Source organism: Phocoena phocoena, chromosome 3 (assembly GCF_963924675.1).
Source record: "Phocoena phocoena chromosome 3, mPhoPho1.1, whole genome shotgun sequence".
Lineage (NCBI taxonomy): Eukaryota > Metazoa > Chordata > Mammalia > Artiodactyla > Phocoenidae > Phocoena > Phocoena phocoena.
The window spans coordinates 168557781-168572004 of NC_089221.1; the positions used below are offsets into that span (position 1 = coordinate 168557781).

Below are 14224 nucleotides of genomic sequence, written 5' to 3' on the forward strand. Positions count from 1 at the left end.
GTCGGGTGGGGACCCTGGTTGCCCGCCCTGGGCTCGGCCCTGGCTGCCGCCACGACACTCGTAAATCAGGGGGCGGAGGGGGTGTCGGAAATAGGTCTGTGGAATGTCTGGATGGGGTATGCGGGGGGTGTGCGCCCTTAACTCTTAGAAGGATGTGCGGTGTGGGGCAGGAGGAAAGGGACTGCCTGGGCCCCAGGTGTGGGACGCGGAGGCCTTTGTGACACGGCAGCAGCCGGCAGTGAAGAGGTTATCTCCGCAGCTCAGGCCGGGGGATAAATTGAGGACGCAGGGCATCTCCACCCTCAGGACCTGCCCGTCACCATGGCCACAGGACGAGTCCTGCTAGGCTCTCTGCTGCTCCTGACCCTGCACTTGGACCTCCGCGGGGGCCCTGGGGCCTGGGGGGCTTCGGTGGCAGAGGAGGAGCTCTTGTCTGAGCCAGTGGTGGACAGAGGGACCCGGAGGCCGCAGCTGGGTAAGGACCCCCAGAACGCCGTGCGCTCCCCGACTCCTTCCCGCCCAGAGCCTGCCCGCTGTCAGCTGCCCCCTGTCCCCGCAGGCACCCGCCCGCGCCGAGCCCTGGCCGGCCCGTGCCAGCTGTGGAGCCTACCCTTGCCCGTGGCCGAGCTGGGCTTGGGCTACACGTCGGAGGAGACGGTCATCTTCCGCTACTGTGCCGGCAGCTGTCCCCGCGGCGCCCGCACCCAGCACGGCCTGACGCTGGCCCGGCTGCGGGGCCAGGGCCGAGCCCACGGTGGGCCCTGCTGCCGCCCCACCCGCTACGCCGATGTGGCCTTCCTCGACGACCGCCACCGCTGGCAGCGGCTGCCCCAGCTCTCGGCGGCAGCCTGTGGCTGCGGCGGCTGAGAATGCCCGGCCTGGGGCCCTGCAGCCGCTGGAGGAGCTCAGCTGACTTATTTATTGGAGGCTTGGATGCCGAGGCGAAGAGAAGGGGAGGTGGTTTGGGCCGCCAGCAAGGGGCGCAATAAAGGAAACTGCTCCTCCAGCCTCGTGAGTGTGTGTCCTGCCGGGGATGCTCCCGATGGGTGGGCAGGTGGGGTCCCAGGCTTCCCCTGCAGATTCCAGCCCCCCAAAACAGCCGGTGCCAGGAAGGCCAGCTTGTCCACTCTCCAACTTTATTCACAAACACGGTGTCTTTGAGCAGCTGTGCGGGAGGGCCCCGGGGTCAGCAGGGTGGGGGCAGCTGCCCGGGCTCCCCAGGCCCCATCCCCTCAGGGAGGGAGCGGCAGATCACAGAGATGCGTCGGCCCCGGGGAACCCGACGCTCCCCAAAAAAGGACTCTTCATCCCGAAGGATCTCGTGAGAGAAGTCATAACGGGCCGAACCCCTGCAAGAGAAAATAGAGGCTGTGGCCGGGTGGGGTGAGGGCAGCCCCTGTTCAAGGCAGAGCGCCTGCGGTGGGGGGTAGAGTCTGCCGTCAGGGCTGAATGAGAGAAGGTGCTCAAAGTGCTGGGTGGGCATCTCAGGAGTTACTGGTGGGGTGGGGGCTCCCTGGCTGCCAGTACCTAAGGATGTAGAGGGAGCCCGGCTCCAGCAAGAGTTCCAGCCACTCCCCTGGCTCCTGGGTGTGCACCAGCCGCATGACGCTGGGAGACAGCAGGGACAGGCCAGCAATCGTGGATCCACAGAACTGGAAGAGGGGACACACTGGCAGGTGGGCTTTGGCCTGGCCGGCTCACCCCCAGCCGGGAACTCCAAGGCACTGGCCTCTGCACACCTTGATGCTGTCCACGTGTGGCTTGATGTACCCCCGAGGTTCCAGGTCCAGCACGTGCACCGAGGAGAGCAGGGTCTGGCCGGGGCCAAAGGCGGCTGCCTGCACACGCTGCAGGATGGACCGGCTTGCCTCTGACCAGCGCGACTTCTCTGTCTCTCGGAAGCCGTGGATGGCCTGCCCAGAGAGCTCAGGTCAAGCCTGGAAGCTCCCACGGGGGAAAAGGGAAACTAAGGCACATTGTGGGGCTGGGGTGGGTTGGGGGAGAGGGTGGTGGAAGTGCAAAGCAAAGGCCTGGTTTTTCCAGCATGACCCTTGACCCCACCCTCAACTCACAACCTTGGTCCAATCTACCCCATGATGCTGGGTCTCAGACCCCAACCCTGACCCATCTGGGTCTGGCCTTAGTCCTTTTTTAAAAAAAATTATTTATTTTTGGCTGTGTTGGGTCTCCGTTGCTGCGCGCAGGCTTTCTCTAGTTGCGGTGAGCGGGGGCTACTCTTCGTTGCGGCGTGCGGGCTTCTCATTGCGGTGGCTTCTCTTGTTGCGGAGCACGGGCTTCAGTAGCTGTGGCGTCTGGGCTCAGGAGTTGTGGCACATGGGCTTAGTTGCTCCGTGGTGTGTGGGATCTTCCTGGACCAGGGATCGAACCCCTGGCCTCAGTCCTTTCTACCCACCATCAGGCTCCGATTCAGTCCCAGATGCCGTCCCTAATGCTGACCCAGCTTCAATATTCACAACATGATCCCACCCAACACCAGGTCCACCCCCAACACGTGACCCTCCCTCACTCCCTCCACACCGTTTCCCCCCCCTAACTTTGGTCCTGTTCCCCAAACACCCCTCAGTTCCAGGTTCTGCCTCCAGTTATGACCCTGCCCTCATGTCCAAAGCGCTCTCCCTGCCCGCAAGGCCCCTCAGCTTCAAGACACTGCCCCCATTCCCAGGTCCCGCCCCCAGATGTAGCCCCGCCCACCCAGGGCTCCACCCCGTCCCGCCCCTAACGTCCCAGGTCCCGCCCCGCTGTGGCTCCGCCCCCAGCGCCAGCAGCCTCACCGCGTCCCAGTGATCGTACTCGTATCGACGGCGGCGCAGCTGCGGTTCCAGCTCGCCGCTCAGTATCTCCTCCTCGGCCGCGCTCAGGAAGCCGGGCCGTACCACGGCCGCGTCCCGTAGGCGGCTTAGCACGGCCGGCCCCGAGCCCCGCACCCAGCCCTGCCCGGCCACACTCCACAGCGCTAGCCGCCCACTCCCGGCCATTGCCCCGGAGCCGGGTCGTGGAAGCTGCCGGGGTCCGGAGCACGCCCCCGCCCCAGAGCCATTGGCTGTGGTTACGCCGAGTCCCTCCAGCGATTGGCGTTTCTCAGAGTCCCGCCTCTCGCTCAAGGCTACTGGTTGTTACTCGGCTTGCCCTCTCGAGCTATTGGCTCTCCCCAGAATCCGCCTCCTCTCCCGCGGTATTGGGCGCCATCGACCGCAGTGACTCAGACTAATGGCTGTGCCTAAAGTCCGTCTTCCAGAGGGCGGGGTGGGGTGGGGTGGGTGGGCGAAGGCTTGATAGGGCCGGGGGTCAGAGGTCAGGGGTCATAGAAGGATTGGGCCAAGGCTAGAGGTTAAGGGCAGAGTACAGCTAGGCTGAGATCTAGGGGTCAGGGGAGTGACGTCAAGGCTGTGATTATGGGCTGGGGCCAGGTTTGTGGAGTTAGGGGATTCAGTCAAAGGTCAAAGCGAGGCGCCTCCCGTTCCCCCTCTCTTTACTGGGTCATTCCCACCCCCATACAAACAGGCTGGCTCCCAGCTTAAAAACAGGACATAAACAAAAGATCCTCTTCCTTTAATGGTAGAATTGTCATGTCACCATCTTGCAGCCCTTATTGGAATATTGGTGGTTCTAGACAAGGACTCTCATTCCCTTCTAACGTCGTGAAAGAGGGACAACTGGATTTAATGTGCCTCCTGCTAGAAGGCACCCTCACCTGAGAGGTCATTTGCCAAAAAGCGGAACGTGAATCCGATCAGATTTGTCTAGATTCATACACCAGGTTACCGGAAATACCAAGGACAGAATCGCATCATCAAAATTCAGACAGAGGGAAAGTCCACAAGACAAACAACGATGTTTCTCCAACAGGTGAATTTCAAGGAAAGAGAAGAAAAAGAGGGAGAGATTGAGAGATTAAGGGGAAACCTGCAGTAATAAGACACTTAAAGGTTTATCAACCAGCGGCAATGCCTGCACCTTATTGGGATCCTGATTGGAACAAACTAAAAAAAAGAAATCGCGACAACCAGGGAAATTTTGACATGGGTTGAATATTCGACCATGGTAAGTGTTGTTATTTTTTTCAAGTTTGAAAATGATATTGTGGTTGTCTTTTTAAAGATTCCTTATCCTTTTGTCTATTTATTTTTTAAATTTTTAGAGGTTTTTTGTTTGTTTGTTTGTTTGTTTTTTGCGACACTGCTTGGCATGTAGGATCTTGGTTCCCTGACCAGGGGTTGAACCTGTACCCCCTGCAGTGGAAGCGTGGATTCTTAACCACGGGACCACCAGGGAAGTCCCTATTTACTTACTTATTTATTTATTTAGTTTTAGCTGCGTTGGGTCTTCGTTTTTGGGGCCGGCTTTCTCCAGTTTTGGCGAGCGGGAGCTACCCTTCATTGCGGTGCACAGGCTTCTCATTGTGGTGGCTTCTCTTGTTGCGGAGCACGGGCTTTAGGCACTTGGGCTTCAGTACTTGTGGCATGTGGGCTCAGTAGTTGTGGCTCATGGGCTCTAGAGCGCAGGCTCAGTAGTTGTGGAGCACAGGCTGAGTTGCTCCGCGGCATGTGGGATCTTCCCGGACCAGGGCTCGAAAACCCCTGTCCCCGGCATTGTCAGGCAGATTCTTAACCACTGCGCCACCAGGGAAGTCCCCCTATTTATTTATTTATTTATTGGCTGCGTTGGGTCTTCGTTGCTGCATGCGTTGGGTCTTCGTTGCTGCACGCGGGCTTTCTCTAATTTCAGCGAGCAAGGGTTACTCTTGGTTGCGGTGCGCTGGCTTCTCATTGCAGTGGCTTCTCTTGTTGCGGAGCATGGGCCCTAGGCACATGGGCTTCAGTAGTTGTGGCACACGGGCTCAGTAGTTGTGGCTCGCGGGCTCTAGAGCGCAGGCTCAGTAGTTGTGGCGCACGGGCTTAGTTGCTCCGTGGCATGTGGGATCTTCCTGGACCAGGGCTCGAACCCGTGTCCCCTGCATTGGCAGACGGATTCTTAACCACTGAGCCACCAGGGAAGCCCCCCCTATTTATTTTTATTTTTTTAATTTTTTAAATTTGTTTTTGGCTGCGTTGGGTCTTCATTGCTGTGCGTGGGCTTTCTCTAGCTGTGGCAAGCAGGGGCTACTCTTTGTGTGGTGCGCAGGCTTCTCATTGCGGTGGCTTCTCTTGTTGCAGAGCACAGGCTCTAGGGGCGCAGGCTTCCGTAGTTGTGGCTCACAGGCTCTAGAGCGCAGGCTCAGTAGGTGTGGCGCACGGGCTTCTTTGCTCCGCGGCATGTGGGATCTTCCCGGACCAGGGCTTGAACCCGTCCCCTGCATTGGCAGGTGGATTCTTAACCACTGTGCCACCAGGGAAGTCCCCCCCTATTTATTTTTCATTAACTATTTTTTTGAATGAAAGATTCTTTATATTCATTAGTGCTTTATAATTTTCAAAAGTTTCACACACACGATTTCATATAATCCCATAATAACCCTTTTTTTAATCCCCTACGCCTATATTGCCCCTCTCCCCTTCCCTCTTCCCACTGGTAACCACTAGTTTGTTCTCTGTATCAGGGGTCCTCAACCCCTGGGCCGCGGACTGGCCTTTTTGGAACCGGGCTGCACAGCAGGAGGTGAGTGGCAGGCAAGCAAGCGAAGCTTCATCTGCCGCTCCCCATTGCTCCCCATCGCTCGTGTTACCACCTGAACCATCCCCCCACCCCCAATGTCCTTGGAAAAATTGTCTTTCACAATTGACTATTTTGTTGTACTTCTTTAGATTCCACATATTAGTGATACCATACAGAATTTGTCTTTCTGTCTGACTTAACTCACTTCACTTAATACCCTCCAAGTCCATCCATGGTGCTGCAAATGGCAAAACCTCGTTCTTTTTCATGGCTGAGTAGTATTCCACCGTGTATATATACACCACATCTTCTTTATCCATTCCTCTGTTGATGGACACTCTGGTTGCTTCCATATCTTGGCTATTGTAAATAACGCTATGAACATTGGGGTGCATGTACCTTTTCTAATTGGAGTTTTTGTTTTTTGGGCATATATACCCAGGAGTGGAATTGCTGGGTCATGTGGTAGTTCTATGTTTAGTTTTTTGAGACATAAAGATTCCTTATCCTTTTAGAAATACATACCGAAATATTTACAGATGAAATGAAAAGCTGGGATTTTCTTCAAAGTAATACAGTGCCATGGGGGGTGGGGGGGAGGGACGAATCACAATTGGCCGTGAATTGGTAATTCTTGAGTTGGTGTGATGGGTGCGTGAGACCTCATTATCCTAACTTCTCAACTTCTGTATACATTATAAGGTGTGCACAATGAAAAGTTCAGCTAAATGTATCTGATGAATGAAGCCAAATTAAAAAGTCCTCTGGGGCTTCCCTGGTGGCGCAGTGGTTAAGAATCTGCCTGCCAATGTAGGGTACACGGGTTCGAGCCCTGGTCCAGGAAGATCCCACGTCACAGAGCAACTAAGCCCGTGAGCCACAACTACTGAGCCTGTGTGCCTAGAGCCCGTGAACCACAACTACTGAGCCCGTGTGCCACAACTCCCGCACGCCTAGAGCCCACGCTCCGCAACAAGAGAAGCCACCGCAGTGAGAAGCCCGCACACCACAACGAAGAGTAGCCCATGCGTAGCAACGGAGACCCAACGCAACCAAAAATAAAACAAATAAATTTTTAAAAGCCCCCTGAATTAAAAAAAAAAAAAGAAATTGACCTCAACACACCCTCCAGCGACAGCCCCAAGTTCTCTGTTCTCCTTGACAGCAAAATTCCTTAAAAGACTTGTTTAGCTCCAATATTTTCCAGCCCCTTCTCTCTGGCTCCACTCCAATCTGGTTTTTGGCCCCCAAAGCGCCGAAAGTGTTCTTATTTATCTAAGGCCACTCGTGATTTCCGAGGTCCAAACGCCATAGCCAGTTCTCAGCCTGACCACTAAGTCATAGACATGCTGAAGTCTCCTACATTTTAATTTCCAACCCTGACCCCAGACTTACCCATCCCCTGGGATGTCTGGGGCACTTGGACATCAAACGTCCAAAACCGGCTCCTGATCGTGGCCCCCAATCCTGCTCCTCCTGAACTTTCCCAGGAACGTCTTATCTTTCCTTCCATCTTTCTAGCTGCTTTGGGCCAATGCCTTGGAGTTTTGGGAGATGACTTTCTCTCTCAAATTTCACATTGCAGCTGACAGCCATGCCTGTAGTTTTTGTTTTGTTTTGTTTTGTTTTTGGCGGTACACAGGCCTCTCACGGCTGTGGCCTCTCCCGTTGCAGAGCACAGGCTCTGGATGCGCAGGCTCAGCGGCCACGGCTCACGGGCCCAGCCGCTCCGCGGCACGTGGCATCCTCCCGGACCAGGGCACGAACCTGTGTCTCCTGCATCGGCAGGCGGACTCTCAACCACTGCGCCACCAGGGAAGCCCCTTGCCTTTAGTTTTTATTTATTTGAAAAATTTATTATTATTATTATTTTTGACTGCGTTGGGTCTTCGTTGCATTGTGCGGGCTTCGCATTGCGGTGGCTTCTCTTGTTACAGAGCACAGGCTCTAGGGACGTGGGCTCAGTAGTTGTGGCGCACGGACTTAGTTGCTCCTTGGCATGTGGGATCTTCCCAGACCAGGGATGGAACCTGTGTCCCCTGCATTGGCATAAGGATTCTAAACCGCTGCGCCAAAGGGGAAGTCCCAGCCCTGCCTTTAAAAGCTGGCTAGAATCTGACCTCTCTCACCACCTGTCCGGAGCCGTCAGCCTTCCTCTGGGTGATTACAAGTTTCCTCACTGGTCTCCTGGTTTCTGTACTTGCCGCTCTCCACCCACCACTCTGTGGTTCTTTTTGTTCTTCTTCTTGAAACCCTCTACGGGGCATCTCCCTCCTTGCTCAGACCTACCAGGCCTTTTACGACCTGTATTCGTCCCCTTCCTGCTCTCATCTTCTCCTCTCTCCCCCTCACTCTCTCCAGCCACCCCAGCCTCCTCGTGCTTCCGCCCATGTGCCAGCCACAGTCCTGCCACAGGGCCTTTGCACTTGCCATGCCCTCTGCCTAGACTGCTGTCTCCCAATATAGCAAGCTTGCTCCCCCCACCCTCTGCAAAGACCTCCTTCAGGTCTTTGCTCAAATGTCACCCTCTCAGCAAGGCCTTTGCAGGCCACCCCATCTAAAACTGTCACACACACACACACACACACACACACACACACACACACACACACACGTTGCATACCTCTTGCCCTGATTTTTTAAAAAACTGTCTACTCCCACAAGAATGTAAGTTTCTTCCAGACAGGGATTTCTGTGTTTTCTTCCCAGTAAGTTGCGGCCTCTGGAGCAGTGCCTGGAATGTAGGCTCAGTAGCTTTGCTGAAGTTAGGAAGCTGAAGGTCAGGGTGTAGGCACACGTGTGCCGTGGTGGAGGATGGAGGGAAGCCACCACAGCCGGGAGCAAAGTCTACAAAGATTTAATTTAAAATCACAGTGTCTCAGCTGGGATACCCACCCGGAGGGGCACCCCCAAATCCAGAGTTCCTCAAGGGTGCCCTCTAGGCTCAGTGTCGAGGGCTGGGCAGGCCTGGCGCCTCCACTTTCCTCCGGAGGGTGAGGGTGAGGGGCAGCCCTCAGGCATTTGCTGGGGCAGGTTCTGCCACTGCTGCCGCCGCCGCCACCGGCTCCTTCTGCACCAGCTCAGGCTCGTCCTCACCGTCCTGGGGAGGGTGGACCAGAACCTTGTCCAAGATGCCAAACTCCTGGGCCTCCATGGGGCTCATGTAGCGGTCCCTCTCCATGGCTGACTCTGCGGGGGAAGCAGAAGTGGGATGAGGGTGGTTAAGAGTGGAGACCTGGGGCCACGTTTGGGTCCCCGATCCACCCAAGTCCTCCCTGTGTGATCTTGGCCTCCCTGTCTCTGTGCCTCAGTTTCCCCATCGGTAAAATACCTGTTTCAGTTTTGTGTGTGTGTGTGTGTTAACTTATTGATGTGTAAATGCACATCCAGGAAAAGGTGTGGATCATGGAAGTGGACAGTGTGATTTTCAGACTGAACCCACCCACGTGGCTGGCACCTAGATCAGAGCCCCCCGAAACCCCGTTGGGGCCATGTCTAATCACTAACTGTCCCCACCCACTACCCTAACAGTGGCCTAATGGCATGGATCCGTTATGCCAGTTTTTGCCCCTTAAACACATAACCACAGGGACTTCCCTGGTGGTCCAGTGGTTAAGACCCTGCGCTTCTACTGCAGGGGATGCAGGTTCAATCCCTGGTTGGGGAACTAAGATCCCCACATGCTGCATGGCACAGCCAAAAAAATTAATTAATTAATTTAAAAAGTAAATAAAGAAACACATAACCACAGAGCATTTACTCCTTTTTCCACTCAGCACTGTGTTTCTGAGATTCATCCAGGCTGTGGACCGGTCCTCATGGCGGTACAGCATCCCACCTCTTGACTAAACACCATCACTGACCACTCACTCCCCTGCTGTCAGGCGTTTCGGTATTTTCCCGTTTGGGACTGTAGGAATGGGGCTGCATTCCTGACTACATCTTTGGACAGAAGCACTCGATTCCCTCGGTTATACGCCGAGCAGAACAACCACGCATCTTTCTGCGTGTTCAGCCTCAGTGCCTGACAGCTTTCGGAAGTGGCTGTATGGTTTTCACTGCCGCCTGCAGTGGATAAACGTTCCAGTGGCTCCACGCTCCCCTCAGCACTTGGGGGTGTCAGTATTTTCTATTTGAGCCGTTCCAGTGGATTGAAATGGTATCTCAGCGTGGCCTTGATTTGCCTTTCCTGATGATGTCATTATTAAACATCATCACTAGAAGTGATGAGCCTCTTGACTTCTGTTTCTTGACCATTTGGAATATTCTTTGTGGGAGACCCCGTTCAAAACCTTTGGACCTATTTCATTTTTTTTTGTTTTGGCTGCGCCGCATGGCTTGCGGAATCTTAGTTTCCCCGACCAGGGATTGAACCCGAGCCCTCGGCCATGAAAGCACGGAGTCCCAACCACTGGAAAGCCCGGGAATCCCCCTGGACCTAGTTCAATGAAGTTTTGGGGAGGCTCCTGTAAATGAGTCTTTTTAAAGTGCTCAGAACAGGGGTTCTCAACGGGGGTGGGTTCTGATCCCCAGGGCATGCTGGGCGATGTCTGGAGACAGTTTTGGCCGTCACAACTGGAGGTGCTGCTGGCATCTAGTGGGCAGTGCCTGGGGATGTGCCACACCTCCTACAGTGCCCAGGAAGGCCTCCATCACAGAGTGATCCAGCCCTGGTGTCAGCAGCACAGAGGTCCAGAGGCCTGACCCGTACATATGTGTTTGTTACAATAAAAGGCAGCAGCTGGGGGCCGGTGTGGGGCAGGAGGGTGCTCACCGATCACGTGCAGGCTCTGTTTGGTGTGCTTGGCGTAGATGCTGTAGAGCTGCTTCTTGAGTTTAATGATTTCCTCCGCCTGGATGGCAATATCTGTGGCTTGGCCCTGGGGGAACGTCCCAAGAGGGAGAAGGTTGGGATCAGCATCGGCCACTCACGGGGAGACTGGAGACGGGACTCGGGAGCCTGCCTGGGTGTCGGCTGCCAGTTTTCAAGCAGGTGGGACCGGGCTTTGTGAGTCCCTCCACAGCCTGCTTCAACCTCACCGCCTCCAAAAGGGCTTCCGGTACTAACTCTATGTTCTTAATTTCCTGCAGCTGGGGCCTCCCTGACCAGGAGGAACAGCCCCTCCCAGGGCAGCTAATTCCTAAAGGTTTTCAACCAGCTGCCCAGAGTACACTTTTCATGTGCAAAGCAGCCAATCCAAGCCCACATCCCCAACACCTCCTCTATTCTCACACCCTGGGTCACCATCCCCCTGCCCCATCGCCCCAGGGTACCAGACAACTAGGGACAGTCCCTACACCCCAGAGCCCACTGCAACTACTTACGCTAGCCAGTCTTAAGCCTCGCTCATTCCTGCCCGCACAAACCACAATGAAGGCTCTTGCCTGCACTCTCCTCCCGACCAACCCTGGTGCCTCTCTCTCTGCGTGGCCCCCGTGGCCTGGCACACTCCCTCCTCTTGGGATCTGTGAGTAACAAACTGTCTTTTCAATGGCAGCCCTCTCCTGACCTCTTGGCCTCACTATACCTGCATATTAATAAAACCTACTTCTTTTGTTGTTGTGGCTTGCGGCATCTTAGTTCCCTGACCAGGGATTGAACCCGCGCCCTCGGCAGTGAAAGCGTGGAGTCCTAACCACTGGACCGCCAGGGAAGTCCCCAAAACCTACATTTTAAAACATTCACACCCCCACGTGACTTCCGTCTGTCCGGCTGGTCCTTCTGTCTAGGCCCCCACCCCCATCCCCAAAGCAGCTCACGGGGCCTGGCACTCACCCGGGCGCCCCCGGAGGGCTGATGGATCATGATGCGGGAGTTGGGGAGCGAGTGGCGCATGCCCGGGGTGCCAGCGGCCAGAAGCAGGGAGCCCATGCTGGCCGCCTGGCCCACGCACCACGTGCAGATGGGGTTCAGGATGTACTGCATCGTGTCGTAGATGGCCAGGCCCGAGGTCACCACGCCACCTGTGGGTGGAGGGGGGCAAGTGAGGGGCTGTGCCCTCCTTTCCCTAGGGCAGCCTCTGGCCCTGGGGAGGGCTGGTGAAGCCCTTTAAAGCCGGGGTCCCAAACACAACTACTACCAGGGATAGGAAGGTGACAGAGCAGGTGACACAGGCCAGGTGGGAGCAAAAAATGAGGACTTGCTCCAGAGTGAGCTGACAGTTGCCACACGTGCATGTTGGCCCAGGGCGGGGGCCAGATCTGCCAAATTTTCAAGAGAAACTAGAAATTGGGAGCATAGTGGCTAAGAGCGAAGGCTCTGGAGCCAGCCTGCCTGGGTTTGACCCCCCTCGCTGGGCAGTTTCTCATGTGTGACCTGGGGCAAGTTACTCAGACTTTTGGAGCTACAGTGCCTCCTTGTAGATTGCAAATAACTAAATAGTATCGATCACGTGAGGTTGTGTGAAGATAAAATGAGTTAAATGCCTATAAAGTGCTTAGAAAAGTGCCTGGCACAGTAAACGATCAATCAGGATTGGCTATTCAGGGAATTCCCTGGCGGTCCGGTGGTTAGGATTCGGCACTTTCACTGCCATGGGCCTGGGTTTGATCCCTGGTCAGGGAACTAAGATCCCGCAAGTTGCGGGGCACGGCCAAACAAAACAAAACAAAAAGTTTGGCTATTCTCCCTTTTCTTGTGGGGGCAGGATGGAATCTACCAATTTAAAAATCTCGACAACCAAGTCAGGTCGGTAAAATCGTTATTTGTGGACTTCCCTGGTGGCACAGTGGTTAAGAGCCCGCCTGCCAATGCAGGGGACACGGGTTCGAGCCCTGGTCTGGGAAGATCCCACATGCCACGAAGCAACTAAGCCCACGGGCCACAACTATTGAGCCTGCGCTCTAGAACCCATGAGCCACAACTGCTGAGCCTGCGTGCCACAACTAGTGAAGCCCACGCGCCTAGAGCCCGTGTTCCACAACAGAGAAGAGCTACCGCAATGAGAAGCCCACGCACCGCAACGAAGAGTAGCCCCCACTCGCCGCAGCTAGAGAACGTCCACGCGCAACAACGAAGACCGAACGCAGCCAAAAATAAATAAATAAATTTATTAAAAACAAAACAAAACAAACAAAACACGTTACCTGTGAGATCAAACAGGCAGGTTCAGGTGCCTGTTTAAAAGCAAGGGAAGAGGCAGCTTTTGGAGGTTTCAAGGCATTTTGGGGGGATTCTGAAGGAAGCTCTGCACCCTTTCTTGCTCCAGAGAAAGGACATCCCTGATTGGGGTCTCAGTCCCCAGGAGGACCCTGGCACCGGGGGAAGGCCCTGCTCACCGGGGCTGTTGATATACATGTGGATGGGCTTCTTGTTGCTCTCCGATTGCAGGAACAGCAGCTGCGCGATGACCAGACTGGCGACACTGTCGTCGATCTGCAAGTGGGGCGGGGAGGGGTGTCCCCAGATAGGGATGAAGGCATAAGGGAGGCAGTTATGGGTCGGCTGAAGATGAGTCAGGGCACCAGAATGAGGGTCAGAGCCCAAGGAAGATGGATCAGGAAGACTTCAGAACCCAGGAGGTGATGTGGTGCGGGGTGGGGGTGGGGGATCCAGACCCAGGTGGTTTGGCTTACAGGAAGGGTGGGGGTCAGTACACACTGGGCCCAGGAAGGGAAGGGGTAAGGAGGCTGGGGAGAGTGATTGGAGCCCAGGATTGGGGAGGAGGGTCATTGGTGAGGGAGCGAGTCAGAGATTAGGAAGGGAGAAGCAGAGGATTTAAGGAAGGCGTAGAAAGGGTACTAAGGGCCAGGAAGGAGGATCAGAGGGTTTATGTGCCCTGGAAGGGGGGTGGGTGTGGGTGTCAGGTTGGGACAAGAGCGGAGCCTAGGGAGGAACGTCAAGGGGGGTAAGTCCGGGGATCAAGGACGTGTGAGGGGGAGGGGAGCAGGGGATCTGGTCAGGCGCAGGGGAGGATCCGCGCACGGGGCACTCACCGGGCCCATGACGCACACGATGCGCTCCCGCAGCAGCCGAGAGTAGATGTCATAGGCGCGCTCGCCGCGACCCTGGAGGAGAAAGATGGGGGTGAGGGTCAGGGTCCCTCCGTGCCCCAGCCCTCTCACCCCCAGGCCGTGTCCCCGCCTGGCCACTGTACCGTCTGCTCCACCACGATGGGAACGAGGGGGAGCGCCCGGGCCGCCGTCGCGTGCAGGCTCCGCTGCAGAGCCAGGCTGTTCTCGGGTGTCCGCTGCGGGGGAAAGCGGGCGGCGAGGCGAGACCCCAGCGCGGGGCACAGACCTGCTGCAACCCGGACCCCCCGCACCAATATTTGGGGCCACATCGCAGCGCAAGTTCCTCTGTAAGATGCCGGAACTACAACTCTCGGCGTGCTCTGCGCCCACGGCACTTGCTCAGGAGGCCGCCCACTTCCGGGAAGCGTGGGGGCACGTTTAGGGGTGGGGCGAGGGCGGGGCGGAACCTGAAAGGGTGTGGCCAGAGAAGGGACGCTGGAGCGGCGTCGGGAACTACTTTAAAGCCGCAGTTTGTGTCTCTTTCCCAAAGAATCGTCATAGTTTTCTGCTCTTCCTTGCTTATTTCAAAAATCAATTCCGGGGCTTCCCTGGTGGCGCAGTGGTTAAGAATCCAGCTGATAGTGCAGGGCACACGGGT

At 55.9% G+C, this 14224-nt stretch overlaps 3 protein-coding genes across 3 annotated transcripts; 1 reads left to right on the plus strand and 2 right to left on the minus strand.

Moving 5' to 3' along the window:
- The first annotated feature begins 321 nt into the window (after window positions 1-321).
- Window positions 322-867, plus strand: PSPN (persephin). Its single transcript, XM_065873844.1, has one exon. It carries the CDS (start codon window positions 322-324, stop codon window positions 865-867), a length of 546 nt encoding a protein of 181 aa, XP_065729916.1.
- Window positions 868-1119: 252 nt separating this feature from the next.
- ALKBH7 (alkB homolog 7) lies at window positions 1120-3012 on the minus strand. The gene is made up of 4 exons (XM_065875155.1): window positions 2793-3012; window positions 1740-1913; window positions 1528-1652; window positions 1120-1349 (listed from the first exon to the last, which is right to left on the minus strand). Exons 1-4 carry the CDS (start codon window positions 2994-2996, stop codon window positions 1187-1189), a joined length of 666 nt encoding a protein of 221 aa, XP_065731227.1. The 5' UTR covers window positions 2997-3012; the 3' UTR covers window positions 1120-1186.
- Window positions 3013-8454: 5442 nt separating this feature from the next.
- On the minus strand, window positions 8455-13923 carry CLPP (caseinolytic mitochondrial matrix peptidase proteolytic subunit). Its single transcript, XM_065875291.1, has 6 exons — window positions 13710-13923; window positions 13549-13620; window positions 12892-12988; window positions 11390-11577; window positions 10388-10493; window positions 8455-8802 (listed from the first exon to the last, which is right to left on the minus strand). Exons 1-6 carry the CDS (start codon window positions 13893-13895, stop codon window positions 8627-8629), a joined length of 825 nt encoding a protein of 274 aa, XP_065731363.1. The 5' UTR covers window positions 13896-13923; the 3' UTR covers window positions 8455-8626.
- Window positions 13924-14224: the final 301 nt, after the last annotated feature.

Bases quoted from the DNA above. Each gene is read 5' to 3' on its own strand.
- PSPN (XM_065873844.1), top strand. From the start codon at position 322: ATGGCCACAGGACGAGTCCTGCTAGGCTCTCTGCTGCTCCTGACCCTG.
- ALKBH7 (XM_065875155.1), bottom strand. From the start codon at position 2,996: ATGGCCGGGAGTGGGCGGCTAGCGCTGTGGAGTGTGGCCGGGCAGGGC. The intron at 1,914-2,792 runs GTGAGGCTGCTG...CTCTCTGGGCAG, and splicing joins AGTACGATCACTGGGACGCG to GCCATCCACGGCTTCCGAGA. The intron at 1,653-1,739 runs GTGTGCAGAGGC...CCCCTCTTCCAG, and splicing joins CACACGTGGACAGCATCAAG to TTCTGTGGATCCACGATTGC.
- CLPP (XM_065875291.1), bottom strand. From the start codon at position 13,895: ATGTGGCCCCAAATATTGGTGCGGGGGGTCCGGGTTGCAGCAGGTCTG. The intron at 13,621-13,709 runs GTACAGTGGCCA...TTTCTCCTCCAG, and splicing joins CCATCGTGGTGGAGCAGACG to GGTCGCGGCGAGCGCGCCTA. The intron at 12,989-13,548 runs GTGAGTGCCCCG...CCCCACTTGCAG, and splicing joins TCGTGTGCGTCATGGGCCCG to ATCGACGACAGTGTCGCCAG.